General features: G+C 40.8%; 1 protein-coding gene and 1 long non-coding RNA gene across 3 annotated transcripts; one reads left to right on the top strand and one right to left on the bottom strand.

Moving 5' to 3' along the window:
* Positions 1-817: 817 nt before the first annotated feature.
* Positions 818-18,396, bottom strand: ppp5c (protein phosphatase 5, catalytic subunit). Its single transcript, XM_061827286.1, has 13 exons — positions 18,110-18,396; positions 11,092-11,333; positions 9,312-9,459; positions 8,056-8,177; positions 7,916-7,981; positions 6,688-6,786; positions 6,393-6,498; positions 6,166-6,308; positions 4,865-4,952; positions 3,105-3,145; positions 2,851-3,029; positions 2,695-2,776; positions 818-1,766 (listed from the first exon to the last, which is right to left on the bottom strand). Exons 1-13 carry the CDS (start codon positions 18,270-18,272, stop codon positions 1,704-1,706), a joined length of 1,542 nt encoding a protein of 513 aa, XP_061683270.1. The 5' UTR covers positions 18,273-18,396; the 3' UTR covers positions 818-1,703.
* A 137-nt stretch (positions 18,397-18,533) lies between these two features.
* LOC133504735 (uncharacterized) lies at positions 18,534-24,251 on the top strand. 2 transcript variants are annotated; one of them, XR_009796065.1, is made up of 3 exons: positions 18,534-19,846; positions 19,941-20,032; positions 23,928-24,251. It is a non-coding gene; the product is annotated as an uncharacterized LOC133504735 (long non-coding RNA). The 2 variants fall into 2 exon arrangements; XR_009796066.1 differs by lacking the exon at positions 23,928-24,251 and adding an exon at positions 20,738-20,871.
* The last annotated feature ends 545 nt before the right edge of the window (positions 24,252-24,796 follow it).

The raw sequence follows: 24,796 nt of genomic DNA, 5'->3' as shown, positions 1-24,796 counted from the left end.
TGACGTCATTGGAAACCTATCCATTGGAGGTTCTAAAATGACCCTAGATGTGATTGTGAGTACGACTGTTGTATGTCACTGTGTGCCCTGTGACTGGCTGGCACCCAGGTCAGGGTGTACCCTGCCTCCTGCCCAATGAGAGCTGGGATAGGGTCAAACACTCCCGTGACCCTTGTGAGGATAAGTGGCTCACAATATGGATGGATTTTTCAGGTGTCTTTAGTACTTGGGTTTAACAGAGGTCTACCAAAATCACATTTTCGGATTGTTTTGTACAAGGTAATCCTTGTTCTCCAGTGTTTTTTGTTTTTAAAGCATAGGAGCTTTTCTGTAGTTCTGACAGATAAAAATGTTCCTTGATTTTGGCATACATTAACATGAAAGGATTAATACAAAATTGAAAACAATATGGAGGTGATGAACAACTGTATCAGTAAACAGGTTTTCTGTGACGTTTTAAGTAAATATGACCATTTACTTCTTCTTGATGTGGCCGGGAATCAGACGGCTCTAGCAGACGCCGCCATTGATAATGCCCATCCCATCACATTTTCAACTAATTAGCCATTTTTCTACCAAAGAGTCGGGCTTTTGAGCAGATACTTCCAAATGATTTACACAAATTTCTAGACAACGAAATTTGGCCTGATTTAGTGACAGAAAATCCTTATCAGATTCTTACAAACTTAGGCTCATTCCAACATCCAACAATATCATACACTTTGATACTCGGGTGGTTTGAATTTTTGAAAGTATTGTTCCATCTCAACGCCCACACAACCCATCCCGCCGAAGAAAAAAAATGAATAAGCAGACATTTCTAAAATATCTGGACTGATTTTATTTTTTTTGTCCAAACATTTAATGTAATCTCAATAAATGATACAGTATATATACATACACATCAGTGTATATCTTTACCTAAAAAGTAGAGGGTCATCAGACAATGCGGCTGTGCGTTTAAGACAGGATAACATTTTGGACGTTTTTATTCTTTTGTGTTTTACTGGAGTACTGTAGTCCAGAATTCCGGGTGACATGTTGGGTGTTTGGGTTCAGAGAGTGGCAACAGTGCGAGCTGCTGGGGTGAAAAGATGGAGGGGAAGGAGGGGGCGAGCAGCAGTATCTTCCTCCAGAAGAAGAAAAAGCAGTGCAAATTAAACGTTGACCACGTCTGTTCTAGCTAACACGTCACAAATGGCAAACAGCACCTCGGAGTGAACCCAGATTCAGTCTCTCTTTTCGAGCTGGGATCAAACGTGTATGGACACCTCATATACCTGAAAAGTAATAAAACATGGATAAAATGACATACTGTTTGGAGACACAGCAATGGACATGCCGCTCTTGGAACCATCTCGGGTGTGCGCATGGGCTAAACTCTTTGAGAGTTGCTCCTGGGTGAAAACCTGACTATCATTCCAATACAGATCTTTGGTACGGACCACATAGGTGATCCATTTAAAAAAAACAAACACATCCGGGATTCTGAGTGTTGGATTCGTGTACGAGGTGAGCGAACGGTGGAAATATTTTCCAGTTTGGAAGTGGTAACCTTGTGGACCAGGTGAGGGAGTCTAAGGGATCTCCCTCATAAAGCGAGGGGGCGCGGGATCCCTTAAACCAAAATGGGAGACGGCGAGCACTCAGGAGAGTGAAGTGTGACGCTTCTGGTGGTCTTGACGGACAGGCTCTTCTAGGGTCTACATCATCCCCAGCTGCATTAGTGTGTTGGCGTACGCCATGGGCTTGACATTCGGATGAGGCTACGTGACAGAGGAAGAGCAAGTCAACTGTAAGCAGCTGATGCAATCTTTAACAATCATCAAAATTCTTAAATCAGGCATCTGAACCCTTGAGCGTTTGCAAAAAAAAAAAAAAAATAGTGCAATACTTACATACTCGTCTAATTTGTTAATTACATCATTTACAAAACAGCATAACTACATATGATGATTGGTGCACCGCAAAATAAATAAATAAATAAACAAACCGCATCCCACCAAGCATATACCGTTGGTCATTTTTTCTGGCGAATAAAGACCCCCTTTCTACAAAAAAGGTCCAAAATTATGAGAATACAATTAGATTTTTGAAAACGATTTTTTTAAAACTGCCCGCGGTTAACGTTGACCTTAAAATTACAACACTATTTTGGAAAAAGTATGCCATTATTCTTGGACAATTCCAACTTTTTTCCCGAGAGAAACAAGATTATTGCAATTCTAAAAAAATAAAAATATGTCTGTCATTAAAAAATACTTTTGTTTAAAAAATAGGCAATTTATTAATTGCGATGGTCAATACTGTCTGCTTTTTGTTTCATGTCCTTCACACTACAAAAACTAAAGCAGACCGAGCCTTGTGGTCTGTCAACCCCCCCCCCCCGGCCCGCCCCCCACAAAACTGGCATGCACTTCAATTGTCCATTTGTTTTTTTAAACTGTTAAAACATTTGTTCAGACAGGCATTCAATTTTGGATTAACTGTTTGTTAGCGAGACGATTTTATTTTGTATTTGACCCATGAAATGCACTTTTTATGCCCTCGATGTGAGTAGTTTATAAATACTTATGGGAACTGTTTTAAATAGTTGAATAAAAGGCATAATATGTTACCTCTTCAGTGACAACCGTTTATGAAAAAATGAAAACACTTTGGCCCGATGGAGCATAAAATGTACACAATACTGACCACAGCAGTGAACTGGTGGAACTCTGGCTTGAGATTGGATCCCCTGAGGTGGATAAAAGCTCCTTTGTTTCCCATCTGGTCACTGGGGACAGAAAGAAAGCAAAAACATTACAGGTCAGCGCCACAAAAAGAAAAATGGGTCAAAGGTGTACTCACCAGTAGTTGGGCGCCGAGAAGACAGTGATGCACTTCCCTGAGTGAGTGACCTCGTAGCCTTCCGCCTTGACTTCGTGACTCCGGATGATGAAGTCCAACTTGTTTTGATCCAGGAAGCGCTCCGTCACATCAGGTCCAAACTGGCAGCTCACGCCTCGTTTGCTGATCGACCGGCCGTTCTGCATCAAACACAAACGTGAATTCTTCTGAGGACCACGTTAAGAGAGGCACATGAGGTTTATGCCAGTGCTGACCTGAGGCTGGGGGTCCGACCAAAGGAGGTCACACATGGGACCTGCGAGACAGAGGCAGGAAGAAAATGCTGAGATGTGTTTTGAAGAACATCTCACAAAAACTCCAACACACACACACACACACACACACACACACACACACCATTCGCATATACTCCTGTCAATAATGCACACAAACGTATTTAGTCAGTCCCTAATTGTGCAAGTTCTTCCACTTAAAAATGTTGGGAGAGGCCTGTAATTTTCATCCTTGGTATACCTCACCGATGAGACAAAATGTGGAAAAAAAAAAAAATAAAAAAAAAAAACTCACTGTCAATTTGAATGAATTTACGAGCAAATTACGGTAGAAAAAAAGTATTTGGTCAATAACAAAACTTCATCTCAATACTTTGTTAGCAGTGACAGAGGTCAAACATTTTCTGTAAGTCTTCACACAGTGTTGCTGGTATTTTGGCCCATTCCTCAATGCAGACATCAGCTAGAGCAGAGATGTTTTGGGGCTGTCGCTGGACAACACAGACCTTCAACTCCCACCAAAGACTTTGTACGGAGTTGATTTATGGAGACGGCTAGGCCACTCCAGGACCTCTTATGAAGCCACTCATTCATTGGCCAGGCAGTGAGATTGGGATCATTGTTAGGCTGAAAGACTCAGCCACCTTTCATCTTCAATGGCCTTGCTTTCCTTTACACAGATCAGCCGTCGTGGTCCCTTTGCAGAAAAACAGCCCCAAAGCATGATGCTTCCACCCCCATGCTTCACAGTAGGGATGGTGTTCTTTGGATGAGACTAAGCATTCTCTCTCTTCCAAACACAAGTGGAGTTTTTACCAAAAAGTTCTACTTAGGTTTCATTTGACCATATGAGATTCTCCCAATCCTCTCCTGGATCTAAACGTTCTCCAGAAAACTCGAGACGGGCCTGGAGATGTACTGGCAGGGGACACATCGGGCATTGCAGTATGAGTCCCTGGCAGTTACTGATAGTGCCTTTGTTACGTTGGTTACAGCTCTCGGCAGGTCAGTCACTAAGTCACCCAGTGTGGTTCTGAGATTTTTGCCAACTGTTCTTGTGATCATTTTGACCCCATTGGCTGAGATCCTACGTGGAGCCCCAGACAAAGGGAGAGTATCACTGGTCTTATATGTCTTCTAATAAATGCTTCCACAGTTGATTTCTACACACCAAGATGCTTACCTATAATAGACTCAGTCTTGCCAGTCTGGTACAGGTCTACAATTTTGTTTCCGGTGTTTTTGTCACCTTTTTGGTCTTGGCCATAATGGAGTTTGGAGTGGGACTGTTTGAAGTTGTGGATAGTTGTCTTTTACACTGATAAGTTAAAACAGGTGCCATTATTACAGGTAATGAGTAGAAGACAGAGGATCCTCTTAAAGAAGAAATTACAGGTCGGTGAGAGCCAGAAATCTTGCAAATACCAAATACTAACCAAATGACCAAATACTTATTTTCCACGACAATTTGCTAATAAATTCTTTAAAAATAAGACTGATTTTAAGGATATTTATTTAATTTTTTTTCATTTTGTCTCATAGATGAGTTATGCTATACATATGATGAAAATCACAGGCGTCTCTCATATTTTTAAGCGGGAGAACCTGCACAACTGGAGGCTGGCTAAATCCTTTTTTTTGGCAAACGGTAACTCCCTCACACAAACAAAATGCACACAAAAATATCCAACCCTCTACACAAAATATACACAACCACAAAAACACAATCCCACACACTGTACCTGAGTCTGGAGGCTGTCTGTTCCTCTCGATCTTTCTGAGGTCCTCCAACGTAACCCCGTCTTCACTAAATAGTCCGCCGTGCATTACCTGGGCCACAACAAATCAGGTTGTTAAAGCTCCACTGTCATGCCTATAAACATTCTAAAATAGATATTGTAGTGAAAAATACATATAACATTATTCACTGAAATGTCTATATGAAAATAATATGAGCGGAGAGCGTGTCATCCATGTGTACTGCCGGTTTCGTGTGTTTATACCAGTTTTACTGGCGGGAAAGTAGCTGTTTTTTCCTGCGCGTTAGCCAAAATGCCATCTCGTTGTATTGCTGGATATTGCTCGAATACTCGGGAGGATGGATTCACTCTTCATACGTTTCTAAAACACCTGGCTCGTCATGAAAAATGGATTGCACAGGTGCAAAGTACGAGAGCTTCATTGGTTCCAAATAACAGGTAGGTGTGTCTAGAGCTATTAAAAAAAATCATAGTTGGGAGGGACGACATAATCCTCTCAGAAGTAACATAAGATCTGCGTCATAAAAACTTAAAGTACGTTAAGTCAGGGTGGTCATTGTGACGATGTGCGCGGCTGCAGCGTTCGTTGTTGTCGCTCGCGGCGTTGTTCATCGACACCGCAGAGGTGGATCGGGCGGGGAGGTGGTTTGACCTCATGTGGGAGGAGAAAGGCGCCCCACCCTACCGGCCAGTTACTTCGCCTGTCATGGGTCCCCGAGTACGCTACATTCTGTCATACATACTGTCGGGGAGTCTGTTGTTTGTTAGAAGTGATACGCATATCATCTAAATATGGCTCGAAACGATAAGGTAATATTGCCCCGGATACGTCACTCGATTGTGAGATGTTCTCTTCATCGAAAAGAGCTTCCGTGTCAGAAGGGGCGTTGGAAAAATCCGACAATCTCTGTTGTTCATCTCCCATAGCAGGTGGCACAGTGTCCTCTCAATGGCGACTATCCCAGTGTGGCAGCTGTAAATGACGTAGCAGGCAATACGGCCGCCACTGGGATGTCGAGTTAGACTTCTGCAACTTTGCGCATGAATGACGCGCTCTCCACTCATTTTTTTTTTCGTATAAACATTGGCCACCACTGGGATGTCGAGTTAGACTTCCACGACTTTGCGCATGAATGACCCGCTCTCCGCTCATTTTTTTTTTTGCATAGACATTGAAGTGAATAATAATATATGTAATTTTCATAACTATCAATTTTACAATGTGTATAGGTATGTCAGTAGACCTTTAAAAGACTATAAATGTACGTTTTCACAATAACTACCAGTATTTTGTTGTTGATGCATTGCGCAAGCGGCAACCACTGGAAGACTTCACTAAACAGCTGGAACATCTGTGCCGTGTACTTGGCTTTGACCTCGCCTTCAAAGCCGTACATTTGGTTCATATTGTCCGTCTCGTGGTTACCTGTAGGACAGTCATCTTATGTTTTTGTACTTCAGTCATCATAAAGAAAATTTGCCGAGGTGCGTACTTTCGCCAAACACTAACCTCGAAGCAGGTGAAAGTTGTCAGGGAAGAGCAGCTTGAAGCCGAACAGGGTGAGGATGACTTCCACAGAGAAAGAGCCACGGTCAACAAAGTCACCATTGAACAGCTAAGTTTAGCGCAGTTAAGAAGTATTTTGCAAATGCATGTAAATTCTAATGAGAACAAGTGTTTGGATGAGCCAGTGAGATCCATGGCATAAACGTGCTAACAATCAGAATGCAACGACCTGTGCCTCAATTTCAGCCATGAAAAAACCTGTGAAAAGATTAGCCACATTCCAAGACAAAAAAGATACGTAAGGATTGCTCTCCGACGGCAGGCCGTTCAACTCGAATATGTTGAGGAGATCGTAGTACTGCCCGTGTGTGTCGCCACAAATGGTTATTTTTTCTGCCTGTTGGGGAAAAACAACACCACATTGATGACGAGGTAAAAGAAAGGAACCAATTTTGGATTTTGCTCATCAGCTCGATCAAAGAAAGTTATGTGTCATGTTAAATCTTGCTGCTGGGGGGTACAATTCAACATTATTGGCAGATTTTTAGATTAGTGAATTTGACAAGGTCCTTGAGCGAGGTAGATTCAAATATAAAAGGTAAACGTTACAAGTAAAACCACAACAAAATTCTTCTCCTTTGTGCAGGACGTCCACTGTGAGGTGAGATGAAGTTACCTGCCCATTTGCGTGTTGCGCAAATCCAGTTTTCTTTGCCGGAAAGTCCAAATAATGATGCTTCTCATAGTTGTGGCAATTCCATTTCATTTTCCAAGCTGCTTATGCTCACAAGCCTTGAGTTTTGTTTTAAAATACCCACTTAAAAGTGTAAGAGTGTGTCTGGGCTGGTGGACTCAAATGACCCTTTAGTTACTTTAGGACTATGAATCCAATATACAGCCCAGGCTCCTCCCAGACAAATTAAGTCCAACCACTCACTTATCAACCCCATTCCAGCCACTTTATACAGCGTTTGTCCTCATTAGGATCGGACAAGGGCTGGAGCCCATCCAAAATGCTTTTGAACAAGAGGCAGAGTACACCCTGCACTGGTTGCTAGCCAATCGCAGGGCACATACAACATACATTCACATTTATACCTATGGACGTTTTAGAGTAAGGGTGGCCAAATAAAATGTATGTTGACTGATGTGCGTTTAAAATATAATATTGGATGAGGGTTAACTACTTTCAAAGGTTGCCGCAGCTGAGTGAGAGGCAGGTAGCAAGAGGGGACAGAAGCAAATATGTTGCCTGGATAGGCTTTATTTTCAAAATTGTCCTGCACATTAGTTTCTTCCAGAGAATACTCTTTGGGTTAGCGTTCTTTATTTCCACCAAAAGGAAACATTCTATACAATAACGCTGCTCTCCCATCGGTTAATGCCTTAGTATCTCTTGGCATTACCTTAAAATGCATGTTTACAAAATAAGGAATGTGTAACACTGCCAGAGTTAGCTACCAGTAAGGCAAACTGTTTGTCTTTTTGGTATCCCGGAAAGCACAAAACTAAAAAGCCAACTTCACCTCTTGTACTGTGACTTCTACGAGACTTGGTAGTTTGGATAAAAGGTCTTTTACTTGCACCAAAATCTGCAAAAAAGAACAGTTAAAATTTCACATCTGCTCGTCTCCTTTAGTGCTTTTCGCATTGAGCGACACCTTACCTGATATGCACACTTTCTGTGCAGTTTCTTCTGCTCTTTGAACCAGTCCATCATTTCTTTCATGAACTTCAGTGTGACCTTGCCTTCCTCTAATTTGGGGCCCGTGTAGTCGTCCTCGATCGCTGCAACAAGACAGCGGCATCACTTAGAACAGGGGTCACCAACGTGGTGCCCGCGGGCGAATGGTAGCCCGCGAGGACCATATAAGGCGCCCGCGACGTATGTTCTAAAAATACCATTGGCCACAAATTGTTACTATTATTTGGGCTTTAAATTCTGAATCTGACTTGCTTAAGTGAATTAAAATTTTAAAATAACTGTAATGTCATTTACTCCAATAAATTAAAACAAATATTTTATGTATGTGTAATGAATTGAGTTGAAATTTGCCACAAACAGGTCATGTAGCCCTTCATACGATCGGTGCTCATGAAGTAGCCCTCAGCCTCAAAAAGGTTGATGAGCCCTGATTTAGAACAACCCTGACGAAAACAGTTCGACATCTCTATATTAACCGTACGCATATAGGATAAGATACAGTATCATTTCAGATAATGAAAATGTTTATTTGTACCATTGCGTTGTAGAGCCCACATCTAATTTGTGTGTCATTGTTATAGGTAAAATATGTGTTTACTATGAAATGTATTCCATAAAAGTTAAGAGATATCTCCTGGTATAACATAGTTTTTTTTACTACTGTATTTAGGGGGGTGGTTGTGGAATGGAGTGTGTATACCAAATCAGTCAGGAGGTTGAAGGGAGTGTGCAGCTCTCAACATGGGAAAAATCGTTAGTATTAAGCATGAAAAATCTGCTATCTTAATCCTTACAAAAAAAGAGAAACGTCACAGACGGCCTACTGAATAGAATTGGTTTTGCTACGTAATAACCCTATAGGCAATGGTTATTTGGACCCAAATGGTTGACTGACACATGTAGACCTCTGGAACTAATATTACTGCACCTTACTGAAGCGTTTTGATTTCATTCATTACATCCTATTCAATTGTGTCATTAATGTAGTACAATATTATAGAGTACAAAATATCAATGGGGATAGACTGGAGACAAGTATTTTGAGCTATGACCGTGACGACAAAACTAAATATACTCGTATCACAAAGAACCCCTTGTAAATGCATTTTTTGTTCCTGATGGTGGGTATAGTGAAGAAAGAGGAGCTGCTGGAGGGTCTGTGGTTTAAATGTTTGTAAAAGACAAATTACACATTTAAGATTTTTTTTAAAACTTACTCATGCTTTCGATGTCCAGAGAGTCAACAACTGACTTTTTGATCTCGTCGCTGGCGATGGCTCTCTCAAACGCCTTCTGCTTGACAATCTTGTTACATTCCTGGTACTTCAGTTTTGCATCCTTGTCATTTGGTCGAACGCGCACTACCTGTCGTCACACAACACATATTTAAAATTGGCCCTTGTTTGATTTCATTAGTTATTGTCGCGAAATGAACTGAGCTCTTGGTGCAAATAGTAAAAAAAGACAACTGACATCCCCTAAAAATGTTTATAATTACAGTGGTACCTCTACTTACTAACGTCACTAGTAATGAAAAATTCAGGTTACGAAATGCCTCCTCGGAAAAATATTCTCTCCAGTTACTCCGGAAAATTCAAGATACGAAAGGCAAAAATAGGTGATGGATTCGCAGGCCCTAAATTCCACCAAAAGGAAACATTCTATACAATAACGTTGCTCTCCCATCGGTTAAAGCCTTAGTATCTCTTGGCATTGGCTATGAGGGACATCAATCTTTACTTACGATGCACATTCTTTATCTTGGTTTGTGTGGTGTGAGAGAGCTTCTGTGCCATTGGCTATCGCCGTGGCATATTCCTAGGAGGAACGTCAATCTTTACCCATGACGATTTTCGTTTTCCTTGTACACTTGACTGCCACCAAATCACACCAGCACACATTGGAAAAGTACAACTTTCTCAAGAATTTTTCATTTGCTTTTTGCAAATTTATTCATCTTTATTCACCAGGGGCCCCAAGAAACTTTAGTGGAGTTAAGTCGTGTTTGTGCGTACATTTGTACGTATGTTTTCTCTCAGCTGTCAAACGTTTGCCTCCTCCTCCACACCGTACAATGCCTTTCGCTTGTCACTCAAACTTTTCTTTGGATAGTCGGCCAAAGGTAAATGAACCTGATTTTTATTACTTTTTACAATTTGTACTTTGAATGGTTATTTTTGGTGGGTGGACAGGGGCCTTGGAACAGATTAGAAAATTTACATGTAAAATGCGCTTCTACTTGGGAAAAATTCACGCTACGAAACAACTTCCGGAAAGGATTAGTTTTGTAAGTAGTGGTACCACTCTATTTACATTAATAGTTTAAACCTTATCTATGCCACAAAGTATAATACAAAACACTTTATTATCATTTTTAACTAATCTCACAACACTACTGATAAAAGAGTTTACAGCTGGTTTGATTAAAAAAATAATGAACCAGCAAAAAAAACAAGTGGCAAAGACTCCGTAACCTTTGCTAAGAACCCAGGCCAAATTCTGCTCCTCCTTGACCTACAATGGTCAACACAGTTGGGAATCAAGAATAACAGCATGACTTCGAAGATTTTACCTGGAACAATTGCTAATTTCCTTCTAAACAGGTCTTTGGCACATTCTTGTGGCATTTTAGGGCATTACAGAAATAGCACAAAAATACACACTTTCAGTGAATAGTGGCAGATAAGGCCCCCACCCTACGAAAAAAACATAAGTGAATTTGTGAAGGCTGAACCATGAAAGTTAAACTGAATTGGTTTATTTTGTCTAGCTTTATTAGTCAAGGTGCTTCTTCAAAGAGAATGCAGGGGGAAACTCAAGCGGATTGCTGGCATTAGTCTTAATATGACAATGAAAGACATGACACCAACACTAGCATACTCAACACTTTGGCATGATGACGGGATTATCGGATAATCCCTTTTTCAAAGTGTGGAGATTAGCTGCATGTGGATTTGGCGAGGCTTTTTCAGGTGCCTCTTATGTAGGCTGTTTTACCGTCTCGTAGTCCTTGAGCGCAGCCTTGAACTTGCCCAGAGCCATGTTGGAGGTAGCCCGGCGGTAATACCCTTTGATGTAGTTCTTGTCAATATCCAAGGCTTTGGTCGCATCCGCCAAGGCATAGCCATAGCATTCAGTGCGCAGGTATGCCAGGCTGCGGTTGCTGTAGTAGACTGCATTGGATGGATTGAGTTCCAAGGCCTCTGAGTAGTACTTGATTGCATTTTCATAGTCTTTATCTGCAAAATACACAGCCGTGAAATAATGATGTGTAGAGGCGTCAGAAGGGGGACACTATACGACGAGGTGTCTGTAAAGTACTGTGCCTCCCTCCCAAAAAAGCGGTTACCCCACTGTTGATGTCGCGTGCTATGGCCCAACATTTGATCTGCATATGTCAGTATATGTATAACATTCACACAGCAATAAATAAAGATCACTGCTTAATTTGGGACCTGATCAAAGACAAAATGTTACTTAAATCATTATATGAAATGCATCCAACTGTCAGGCAAGAGAAGTTCAGGAAGACCAAGAGAAAATTGATAGAGGTACTGAGGGAAGACATGAAGGCAGATGGTGTTGAGAGGAGGATGCAGGAGATAGTCTTGCATGGAAAAGGATGACACACTGCTGCACCCCCTAATGGGACAAGTCAGAAAAAAGCGCATGGATACTAGGGCTGTCAATAGATTAATTTCTTTCATCAGAGTAATGATGTTTTGAATTCATTTTTTTTGTCATTAATCGCAAGTGCCAAATATATCACAGTTAACATCACATTTTGTTTTAAGATAGTATTGTAAACTTGATGTGCTTCAGTGAAAGGACTTCAGCGCTCCACAATATGCAAATAAGGTTTGTTTTATCCAAAGCTTGATTTTGATGCAAAATTTGCTGCGAAGCACACCTATCGGAAACCCCTCATTTATCTTTGCAATGGTGTAAGCAATGACCTGACCAGCAACCCACGCTGCATTTCAGATTCCATCGGCGGTTAAGGTAAAGGAACGTGGTCAAAATAAATTGTGCGATTAATCTGCCTTAATAAATATAAATAATAATCTTTTTAAATTGGTCACATCAGCTAAAATTGTCGCCAATCACGCATGCATTGTATGATTAATCTGACTTAATATATGATTAATGCAGTAATTTTATGTGAATAACTAAAACAAACAAACGAAAAAAAAAAAAAAACCCTATCCATCGACCCCAGTTCTGAAATGTAGGAAATCAGAACCATAACATTGTTTTGGGCCTTATCATTCATAGAGTTATTTAACCTTTTGCATGAGTCTGCGTTTGTAATAATGAGCAGATAATCTTTGCAGTTAACTATGTCAGAGATGAAAGTGGACTTTCGTGAAAATTCCTGAAAATACAAATGCGAGCACTAGGGGAGACCAGGGGCATGCTCCCCCATGAAATTTTTTGGGAAAAAAAAAAAAAAAAAAAAAAATGGATGGATGTGGTTCATTCTGGCGATATCTGTGAACAAAATTCAGACAGAAATTGAAAGTAAAATTTCTAAATCCTGACCAAAAAAAATTGGCCAGAAATTCCCCAAGGGCCAAGCCCAGATTTTTTTGTCCCCCATTCCCTATCACTGGATAGCACAAAATCACATTTGTCATTAAAATATGCCATCTTATCTTAAGACAAATGAATTAAGTGAACTACTCAGTAAAAAGACATCTAAAATGATCCTTTTCCCCACATTATACATATTATAGTATAGATATAGAATATACATGAAAATATATCCTAGAATTTTTAAACTGTCCAGCAAAACATCTGTAGTAATTAACGTTTAAGTCTCAAACTTGTTACATCGCATTGTACTGATACACTCGACCACATTGCTCACTATCTTAGATATAGATCGAGTAATACTAATAGTATAAAATCAGTTGCCTTTAATATAATATATATATATATATATATATATTATATATATATATATATATATACACACACACACACACACCACACACACACACACACAACACACACACACACACACACACACACACACACACACACACATATATACATACACAGTCACTCACATTTGAAAAATGTACGGGTATGCCGCAGATAAAGTTGCGGGTGTGATTAGGCCTTAAAATAACTTACTAGATTAATACAACATAACTGTGAATTAAAAATAAAAAACAAATACATAACGGAAATAGAAAACTAAAATTTTAACTCAGAAATGTTAATTTTCAATTTCAACTGATATAAGTAGAACATGATATAAAACGGTATTCAAAGTTTTTCATCAATAAAAATTCTTCATATGACAAACTTTATCTGAAGAAAAGTTAAATGTACTGGCCTGTCAAGGAATAAGCACAAACATCTATACTTGCAATGTCTTGAAGATGCTGAAAGTTTAGTTCAACAAAATCGGCGATCGTGGCAACAAGCTAGCGATACATTGTAACAAACATTCCTGTCGGCAATTGTGACGTACTGTTGGAAGGGTTGTGTGTGTGTGTGTGTGTGTATGTGTGTGGGGGGGGGGGTCACGCACAACGGGACTGCCGTAAATAGGAGGCCGGCTTGCTAGAACGGACCTTTATCTGCATGTGCTCCACGTATAGGTGACTTGCAGGTGACGTCACATCCGTTTAGAATTTTTTCTGGCCGCCATATTGGGAGGTCTCATTTCGCTGGTTACATTAGATTACATAAGACGCTTTTTGACTTCTGAGACGATGGTGCACAAGTGTTGTGTTATTGGCTGCTATAACAAGTTCAGCAAAGAAGGGAACAGACGGTTTTTCCGATTTCCGAAAATAATTGACCCCTCCGTGGATATTGCACAATCCGCGTCACTGACCAATCAGAGGCCAGAGATCTGCATAGACCAAAGCCCGTTTTTGCTCCCGCCATTTTCTCTGACAACATTGAATGGTGCAGTATAGGTTTAGTTAGCGTTTTATCGCGTATTTGGGTTATTTAACAAAAAATATGGTTAAGAGGTGTAGTCACGGACTTTGTAATACTGACGACAGGTATCCTGAAAGGCTAGTTGGTGGAGTTCGATTCGTACCCTTTCCAAAACCGAAGACCCAGTACGAAAAATGCCTTCGATGGATCAAACTTTGTGGAAGACCGCATCATCAACTAAATCCATCTAATATCAACCAGAACACATATGTTTGCACGAAGGTATGCCCTATATTTGATTTTCAATTGATGTCTCGTATAAATGAATTCGAAGTTCTTCGCTAGCATAAAACTGCTGCGTGTGAACGATTGCCACACTTATTCTTTGTTGAGCGATATTTAGCGATGATCGGACTGCACAAACGTATTGATTTCTTGCTGGCTCGCGGCCAGAAGCTTAATCAGACGGTGTTTGCACAAAGATATGCCCTAAATTTGATTTTTAATACACGTCTCGTATAAATTAATGAGACGTTCTGCGCTGGCATAACATTGCTACGTGCGAACGATTGACACACTTATTCTTTGTTGAGCGATATTTAGCGATGATCGGACTGCACAAACGTATTGATTTCTTGCTGGCTCGCGGCCAAAGCTTAATCAGACGGTGTTTGCACAAAGATATGCCCTAAATTTGATTTTTAATACACGTCTCGTATAAATTAATGAGACGTTCTGCGCTGGCATAACATTGCTACGTGCGAACGATTGACACACTTATTCTTTGTTGAGCGATATTTAGCGATGATCGGACTGCACAAACGTATTGATTTCTTGCTGGCTCGCGGCCAAAGCTTAACCAGACTGTGTTTGCACGAAGATATGCCCTAAATTTGATTTTTAATACACGTCTCATATAAATGAATGAGACGTTCTGCGCTAGCATAACATTGCTACGTGTGAATGATTGAATGAAATCAGAAGCATGGCGTATCTCTCAGTTAAGAATGTATTGTATTTAGAATCTATAATATCTCGTTGATTTGAATGAAATCAGAAGCATAGAGTCTGTCTCAGTTCAGAATGTATTGTATTGTATTTGCCATTTTTACTGTTTGTCTTACGTGAGCGCACGTGGCGTGACATCACTTCAGGAGGCGTGGTTAAGTGCCCTGTACGGAGGGGTCAATTACGCACCGAGTACCCCAAACAGAAGAAATGTCGAGCAAACGGCAAGCGAAGTGGCTCAGTAATATCTCGCGTGCTGATCTCACTCGTCCCACAGTTTCAAGTCGTGTGTGCAGCTATCACTTCATAAATGGTAAGTTTAAGCCGAGTATTGCACTTTGACCATATCCTCCTCCCGCTATTTTTACATGTATGTTTTGTTTGCTGTGTTTTATATTACAAGACTAACGGTGTTTGATCGGTCTACATGTACATCCAACTCGGCCGCCGATCGACATCGGCCGCCAGTGACAGGCTTTTCATCTACAGTTTAGGATACAAACATATGGATGTGTGTTGTGCGTTTGCTGTCTGTTTACTGTCTGTAAACGTCAAATTATTTTTAAGAAGGAAATATACTGTATATATATTAAAAACAACACGAGTATGCATGTAGCACCTACCACCTACCAGGGCATCATTCACGCTAGCCCTAATACAACAGTAGCGGCTTTCTATATGCTGACATTTGAGTAAGGAAAATGTGAACAAATAGAAAGCCGCTACTGTTGTATTAGGGCTAGTATTACTATTAGGGCTACATTCAGACATTCACGCTATAATTTGTTAGTACTTAGTAATTTACACCTTGTACATTTTAATTATTGTCACATTACTTAATGCTCCTTCAAATAAATTTAAAAGACAGTGTAATATTTATTTGTCATAGATCTTTTTCCCCTAATCGGTCCGATTTGTCGGACCTGAAAAGGCCATAATGGCTAACCAGAAACAACAACAGTGAGTTACGCACTCTGTCCCGGGTGATTACAAGTTACTTACTCGGGCAACAATTAAAACCTTTTTCTTCAGACAACGTTTTGCAGAGGACACTCTGAATCCACCTGCTTACAAAGCAATTGTAAGCCTCCAAGGACTTGAAGGCCTTCATCTGTTGGTTAGTAAGGCTGTTGGTTGTAAGGACCAAGTAGTTCACAATGTCGGGGTATTCCACTCTCGGCCAACATTTTTCAGTCGCAAAATCTTCGATAGACTATACGGGTCCAGATCCTCACATAAACTGATTTTCTACCTGTGGTAGGGTTTCAGATGCGCCGACAGATCCTCGAAATACTTGTAAAACGCCATAGAAAGTGCAGATACAATGAACGCGATGCTGGTATGTAGACAAACTTTAAGAACTGTTTACAACCTCCCAAAATGACCGACACACAAAAAATTCTTACCCACAATGCACTTGCTCTGAAGTTGTGCGAGTGACCTATTGGCCACCCCTGAATCAAGCGACGAGGTGGATGATAGTCTAATGTTGTTGTTGTTTTTTATTTATTTTTTATGCTGTCACACTGCCTAGCGATCGACGCAATGAGCACCCCTGGTGTAACTGAATTTCCTTTGACATGGCTCATGACGTTGATGACTTTCGACGTAAATGCGGTTCAGAACACCCGCTTTTGCACATGCTCCGTACATGCTCAGTATGGTTAACTTGCATTTCCTGCTTCCGGGTGAATACCGGTTGTGTTTGGAGCATGCTTGTTTGGTTAAAGTTTATGAAATAAACACGTAAATTAATGTCAAGACCACACAAAATAAGCGACGTCTTGAGAGAATGCAAGGGGAGGGGCGTTACTGTTACTGGTGTTAGTGCCTCAACATGGCTACGCTCGTGAAAGCAAAACAACGAACTCAAACGCATGTTCGCTCAAGGTTGTCAACGAATATCCGGATTAATTTTAGGCAATTTTTCCTCAATTTTCTGGAGCAATTTTCATGAAAATTTAAAAATCTGGAATTCCGGGAAAATCCGGAGGACTTTCATCACTGCTTTGTATAACTACTAACAATAACACCAACAATAACAATAATAAAACATTTCTGGTAAAGAGGTCATGAATAATTTTACATTTCTATCTTCAGACATCTATTAGAGAGGAGGATGCACGAGATAGGCTTTGATGTAAAAAGATGACACGCTGGCGACCCTGAATGGGACAAGCCGAAAGAAAAAGATGAAGATATTCAGTTTACTCTTATAACATGGTTCAGGCAAGACCCATGTGACAAATATACTGGACCACCCAACTTATGTCAATGTTTTCTGATATCTTCACACAATAATAATGCAATTAAAATGTAGTGATTCCTGAAACAAAATTCAAACATTCTGTAAAATTTGCCAAATGCAAGAACTGAGTTGTATTTTTAAAAATCCAATTGTTAAAACACGACTTTCTTCTTTCTTGTTAAACTTTTACTTTAATATCAAATTGGAACTTCGGCTTTATTTATTTATTTATTTATTTTTGTGGGGCGGTGGGAACTTTCTTCTCACGGATTACTTGAAAATAGGCAACTTTACAAATAGTCCTAGCAGCACATGGTGGTAATGTTCAGATTATGAGGGGATCCACGGAAAAATCTCTCTCCTGTAAGGGGTCCTCGGACCTGAAACGCTTAAGAATCCCTGCTATCAACAATACATTTAAGTGAGCCAGTGCAATAAATTCTACTGTCGAAGAGAAGCTGCCGCATAACACAACTGCTCACATGGTGGTTCCGCTGATTAACGGAACATTGGAGCAACTTCCATGCACGCCAATTATTATTGTTTAAATCTAGCAAAATAAACGGCTACATGTCATTACTATCAAAACGGGCCCAAAGTGACAAGAGTGAACTTGACTTGCGTAGACCAATGACTCACGCGGTTTAAGACACCGTTAGCCGGTGCTAGTCTAATGAGTACAAATGAATGGGTTTCTCGTGTTAGCATAGATCATTAGCCTATCTTCACACTGACGTGTGTTGCGATCGGTGCTGTTTAAAAGCCAACATATCACGCCACCTTGAGAAAGCCGGTGACACTCTCGTTTGCTTTCGGCCACCAACGCAGGCTGCCAACCTGATAACGATGCAAACTCACCTTTAAAGTATTTATTGGCCTTCTCCTTGAGTAGCTCGGCATCGTTTACACCCTCCGCCATCTTCTTCACGCTGCCGTATTCTGTCGCATACGCCATTGACTGACTGTCGCAAAGGTCGCAAAGTTCTGACGTAAATTTTCGTGCACGATTCTCGTCGCTCATTTTGAATGTTTATTTCCACGAAATCAGTACAACTACACGCAACATGGAGTTCGCATGTTCTCTGTGGGCTTTCTCCGGGTGTTTCTTCTACGTCCCCTAAACTTGAACGTGTTTTCCCCCTACTGTATTTAATGTTATGAACCACCAGGGAGCACTATTGAAATGTCTTGACTTAGCTATAGTTAGTACACGTTGAACAAATGTCTAACTTCAGCATTGTCTAGAAAACAAACGACTTTGGTAGACTGTACTGTAGTATTTACCCCCCGCCCCCCAATTATATTTCAGTTATATTTCTCGCTACCAGCCAGCTTGGAACACTAAAGATATTCACTAAAATCCATCGATTGAGTGAAAATGCTCGACTAACCTGCATTTCCAACATTTTCCGCACCACGTACATTAGGGGTTACAGTCGAAATCGAAAATCGCCCCCCCCCCCAACAAAGGAAAAAAAAAAACAGGATATCCTCTGTATTTAAATAATGGTCCATCTAAGTTTACTGAAAAAAGGTTCTCATAGATTGGTAAATATGGGCCTGGTTGGTTGAACACAATGCTGTCCATTTGTAGAACATTACAATATTCTTCCATCTAGTGGAAGCATTTGTTTTGGTTATGCCACTGACTGTTCATCATTGGCATAGATAGATGAACAGAGACACATTATTTGTATAACATTAATTATAAATTTCAGACCAGTTAAATTGGAAAATACAACACTGGCTTGGAATCACTGAACTAAACCGAGTTGACAGGAAAGTGCATGTGAATTGTTCAGCGTCAACTGCATAGTAAAATATAAGTTCTAACCATTTCATTAGCTAACATTATTAATTTGGAAGGAATTCATGAAATGAAGTTCTGTGAAATTACATCAAAAACAAAAATATGCCCGAGACACAACAGCAAAAAAGTACATCTTCACATGAAACCTTTTCTTTTGGTCTTCTTCCAGGTGCCTCCAGGCGTGAGGATGTTGCTCAGGAAGTTTCCTGCCATCTGGGGGCAGCAGGTGGCCGCCGGCCTCCATAGATGTCGGAGTAAAGGGGTCAAACAAGGCACAGGTGCTCATCCACACAAATACACAAGTATACAATAACAAAAGTTTAGTAGGATTGAGTTTTCTGGTAAAATGTCAGGATTACGCAACCTTTACAAGAAGACTTAATTTGATCGTCTGTTCACTTTTGAATGTATCCAATTGTTCAATGTTTCAGTACTTTATGCACATATTACTGCTTTTTGTGAGGGACTCACTGTCGAGCTGCTGCTCCACCGCATTGAGATGAGCCAGATGAGGGGGCTGAAGCATCTGATTTGGATGCCTCCTGCATGCCTCCCTGGTGAGGTGCTCCGGTCACATCCCACTGGAAACAGTCGGTGACAATCCAGGACACTCGCTCCTGGCCTGGGAATGTTTCGAGATCCCCCCCGGAAGAGTTGGATGAAGTGGCTTGGGAAAGGGAAGTCTGGGCATCCCTGCTAAAGCTACTGCCGCAGAGACCCGTACCGAAAAAGCAGTAGAAGATGGATGCATGGATGGATGTGCAACCTGAAATTTCACCAGAAAGGTGAATCTTTCAAACTTTTAGTCGTGCTGTGTCGTGTACACACTCATATACAGTATACTGTTTGTCACCTGACGGTCTGTTGCCTTAAATCAAGGTGTTTGCCAAAAACATAATGCAACCTGAGGCAGTAAGGCTCACTTTTCCACAGCCAGAACTCCACACAGAGTGGCGCCCAGACAGAAAAAGGTGAGTTTTCATTTAAAAGTTTGTGGCTTTCTTCGTTTATGAGGACACTACGAGGAGTTTCATAAATTACTGTGTAATAGAGGAGTATGGCCCAGTTTGCTCTCTTTGCTCTGACTCACAAAGCACATCCCAGAGTCAAGAGTAAGAGTTCCATCAGCTAGCTGAGTCACCCCCGCTGACCCCCTGATGAACACTCACTAACCCCACAGTGTGAGTTCACTTTCCCTTTAGCCAGAAGAGCGATGACTCGTGTCTCCCTCCGAGTCATATAACCGGAAGTGGCTAAACTACTCTCACTCTGTAGTGAAGTACAAGTACTTGAGTAAATAAAGACTGGAGTAGAATACGTATTGATTTAAGTGTTGTAATTACATGAACAACTACAGACTCTGAAAAGTACTTATAAAATTGAAAATGAATTTTTACTGGTACCATCAATTTTACACGACTCCGCCTTCAGCACTCCTAGACTTTGCTTCCTCATGGAATAGCGTGTCATGAAATTGAGGAGGTCTTCGATGTATTCTCCCCACCGACTCACAACATCCCAAGTCGAAGTCAGTAGCGCCCACTGTACACAGTGTTGATGATGGACTGCTTCCCCTGCTGATACGCCGATAGTGGACCAGAATTGCTTTGAAGCCGGCCGGAAGACATTCTCCATGGCCTCACCAAACTCCTCCCACCACTGGGTTTTTCCCTTAGCGACCACCAAAGCTGCATTCCGCTTGGCCAGCTGGTACCCATCAGCTGCCTCAAGAGTTCCACAGACCAAAAGGGGCCGATAGGATTCTTTCTTCAGCGTCACCGCTGGAGTCCACCAATGGGTTCAGGTATTTACACTATAACAGGCACCGACCACACCGGTCTGCCGCCTCGACAATAGAGGCATGGAACATGGTCCAATCAGATTCAATGTTGCCTCTCCCAGAATATGAGCAAAGTTCTTTTGGTCTAGATCTTCAGTGGGTATTGACTTCACTTCCCTCCATCCATCCATCCTTCCATCCATCCATCCATTCATTTTCTTAGCCGCTTATCCCCACAAGGGCCGCGGGAAGTGCTGGAGGCTATCCCAACTGTCAACAGGCACCAAAACTGGTTGCCAGCCAATTGCAGGGCACATGGAGACAGACAACAGTCACACTCACAATCACACCTAGGGGCAAGTCTGAGTGACCAATTAATGCTACATGTTTTTGGGATGTGGGAGGAAACCGTAATACCCGGAGAAAACCCACGTAGGCACGGGAAGAACATGCAAACTCCACACAAGCGGGGCCAGGATTGAACCCTGGACCTCAGAACTGTGAGGCGAATGCTTTACTGCTGCATCACCATGCTGCCCTTCCCTCTATCTACATCTTTTTTTGTTTTTGTTTTTATATTGTGTCACTTGAGGAGGTTGAAAACAGTCACAGGCCTATTTTGGCAAAGTAAATTTACAAATACCTGTAAAATAAAACACAAGAACACGAAGAACCGAACTAAAAATGCCTGAAAACTCAAGTAGAGTGACAATGTACAGCATAGATGTTTAATGTTAGTTGTTTTGGAGACAAAGTTCGAGAGACGACATTCGAGAATATTCTTAGAAAGATGATGAAGATGTACCTGACTGACAAGAGATAAAAAGGAAGACTTAAGCGAAGATTGATAGATATACTAAGGCAAGACATGAGGGCAGGTGGTTTACAGAAGACGATGGAGAAGATAGGGATAGATGGAAAAGATGACGCATTGTGGTAACCCCAAAGTGCACGAACTGAAAGGCAAAGAAAAAGTAGTGAAGTACAAAAACCGTTACCTAGACTTACATGTGTTTTGAAGTAAAAGCTCTTGCTTGTCAATTTTTCAATTTGTTTTGCTAGCCGAAATTTGAGTTATCAATGGGCTTTGAGTGGAGTACCCTGAAAATTGATCAACTAAAATCATGAAATGCCCTCAACAGTGGACAGGGAGAGTCGTAGTCAGCGATGTCAGTTGTTACTCGAGACAAATACAAAATAAATGATCTGCTGTTGGTCACAGCTCATGCCCAGATGCTCACATGCAGACTAAGCACCTAAATGTGGCTCTAGCTCCCAGTTACTCATGAGGCCACGCCCCTTACAGTTTATAGAAAACAATGTATTTTTTAATTTGCTTTCTTATGCATTATTTTGGTAATATCATATACTAATCTTTTTAATCAAGAAGGTGAAACAAAAAATGTTTTTGTGGAGGATGGAACAGATTATTGGCATTTCAATTAATTTCAATAGGGAAAACTGTTTTGACATATGACTTAAACGCTTAGTCACGGAACAAATGAAACTCCTAAGTCAAGGTACTACTGTATTTTTATGTCATTACTTTCCGCATGTCTCATGTCTGTTTTACTAGTGGGTGGAAAAAAAAGAGACTAAAGTAGGACGGGAGCTGACGTGAGCGCCCCACGCGAGAGTAAACGCAGACATTGAGTGGGAGAGACGGTGTGGGAGGGAATCTGGCAAACCTGAGTGCACGGAGGAGGGAGATTAGTCTCCTCTTGGGTTTGCAAAGCTCAAGCACGGAGCCTCTGGGGGGTCCTGAGAAAGTTAAACAAACATAAAGGAAGCAAACGAACACAGAGACAGATGAAGGTCGCCAGGAATGTGAGTGACATTCCAGAGCACCGGGCCAGTGAAGGATGAGGCCTTTGGAGTCAGGCTGGTATACGTTACTTAGGCCCGATCCAGACCAGTTCACTATTTATTATTGTGGATCATGTAAATCTGTAGCCAAATCCTGCTTTCTTCTACATCTACTGGGAGCATTTTTCAGAGACTTCCACTCCTGAGCTGAAAGATAAGACGAGTTTTCCAAAGTTTACGTAGTTTTGGAATCCCAATTTATCTTATCTTGGGTTACACAATCTGAAATTCTTGATTAGTTTTTTTTTTTTTAATCAAGGCTTGGATGTTACCCTTCTTGTTTTTTTAAACAAAACATCAACAGTCACACTGAAACCTTCAGAATATGCGGTATTTCTAAACAATCGGCACTTAACTTTCACTACGACTGCAGATGTACAGTAGCTTATTCACTCATGTAGATTTCATTTAGTTATTCATTTAATTCAAGATTTAATTTTTTCCCCTTTCAAAGGAATATTATGGAAAGTTGACTTTTCCATGTATGAAAATATAATCGATGCTGTGACCACCCATCAAATGTGAAACTTAAACAACCAAGTAAACCTTTTGTTATTTCCACCCAAAAATGTCTGTAAATTGAGAATTTTGACATCTACATGCACCACTGGATTAACTGACAAGGGTATAACGTTTTGGGTTTGAAGTCCTACCTCCACAGTCATCATGGGCGATCACTTTTTTTTTTTTTCTCGAGCATCGACTCTGTTTCCACAAATAGAGGTCAGATGTCTCACTGCAACCCCTTAGCTCAGCTATTGGTCGTCATGATAACAAAAGGCGTAGTCGGTATTGGCCCGGGAGCATATGGGTTGGAGTGAGGCAGGGCTGCGCTCTGAAAAAGGGTGTCAGCGAGGCAAGAAATAGGGTGTGAAATGTGTACTGTCTTTGTCAATGCTTTTTTAGAAATTTATTGGTATTTTTTTGTTTTATTTTAATACAAAAGCATTTCATCAAAATATTAATAAATCATCGCAGAACTGTTTTAAATTATGAAAAAAAGGTATCCTTTTACTCACTGTAGGATTCCCCCCGCAACCTAAAATGCAAATGGTAGATAGAGTTAATCCAAATCAGGAAGTAGCCAGTGAATTGACAAACATAAAGGGACAAACAAACACAAGAAGAAAGCACCAATTAAAAAAATAAAATACAGGAATGAATTCTTTTGACTTTACTTCAGAACTACAAATAGTACAGTTCCATTCATTTTTCTGTAGTGCCTGTCTTCATGAGGTCGCATGGAAGCTGAAACCTATTTAAGCTGACTTCTGGCAGAAGGCTGGGTACATGCTTGACTGCTCACTCCCCAGTCGCAGTGCAGAAAAACACATATCACTTTACTTTTTTTTCCACTTTTCCTCCATGTGAGTAGTTTACAATGGACAGTTTGTCTTAAAAATGAATGAAAACTATTGTTTTATGCAACTGCATTTTGGATACTGAAAACCGTTTGAAAGCATGCATCAGAGTGTAATTTTTTTTTTTAATTGGGAAAAAATGAAATGCATGTTACAAAAGTTAAGGAAGATTATGATGAATATTTTAACAATTTAGGAAGTGTGTCATTTGCTCTGTAGTGTTCTAGACACACACAATGACTCAGTAACAGATCAGCAGTAATTTTTCTGGAAATTCTATCTCACCTCGACGGTTACCAAATAATAAACAAAATGCCGACCTAAGATTTTAATTGTCAAATATTATTGTTGAGTCTTCTTTCCCTCGTCGTTGTCTCCATTCTGATCCAATTAGTCACCAGTGAGAGCTCAGCTTCAACGGCATGTGGGGGGGTCATACTTTAAATGTAAACCATGTGTTGTGTTTTTTTTTTTTCTACAGTGGGGAGGCCTTTAGAAACCAAATTTTACATAAATTAGGAAGCGTGTTTATCATCTCTTGCGCCACCCTTCCTCTGCACTATTTCCCTCTCTATCTTGCTGGGTTCAGATGTTGTTTTAGGTCTCTTGAGTCATAAATGAATCCATCCAGCCAACCTCCCGATGATCAGTAAATCAACATCCTGAGGTGACACATTGCACGCTGAGCCTCAGGGGAGGCGGAGTTCGGAAATTTCATGTAAGAGGAA

The sequence above is a fragment of the Syngnathoides biaculeatus genome, chromosome 8, assembly GCF_019802595.1.
Source record: "Syngnathoides biaculeatus isolate LvHL_M chromosome 8, ASM1980259v1, whole genome shotgun sequence".
Taxonomy (NCBI): Eukaryota; Metazoa; Chordata; class Actinopteri; order Syngnathiformes; family Syngnathidae; genus Syngnathoides; species Syngnathoides biaculeatus.
Note: the sequence above shows the minus strand (reverse complement) of the source record. Positions and strands in the feature narration are given on the sequence as shown.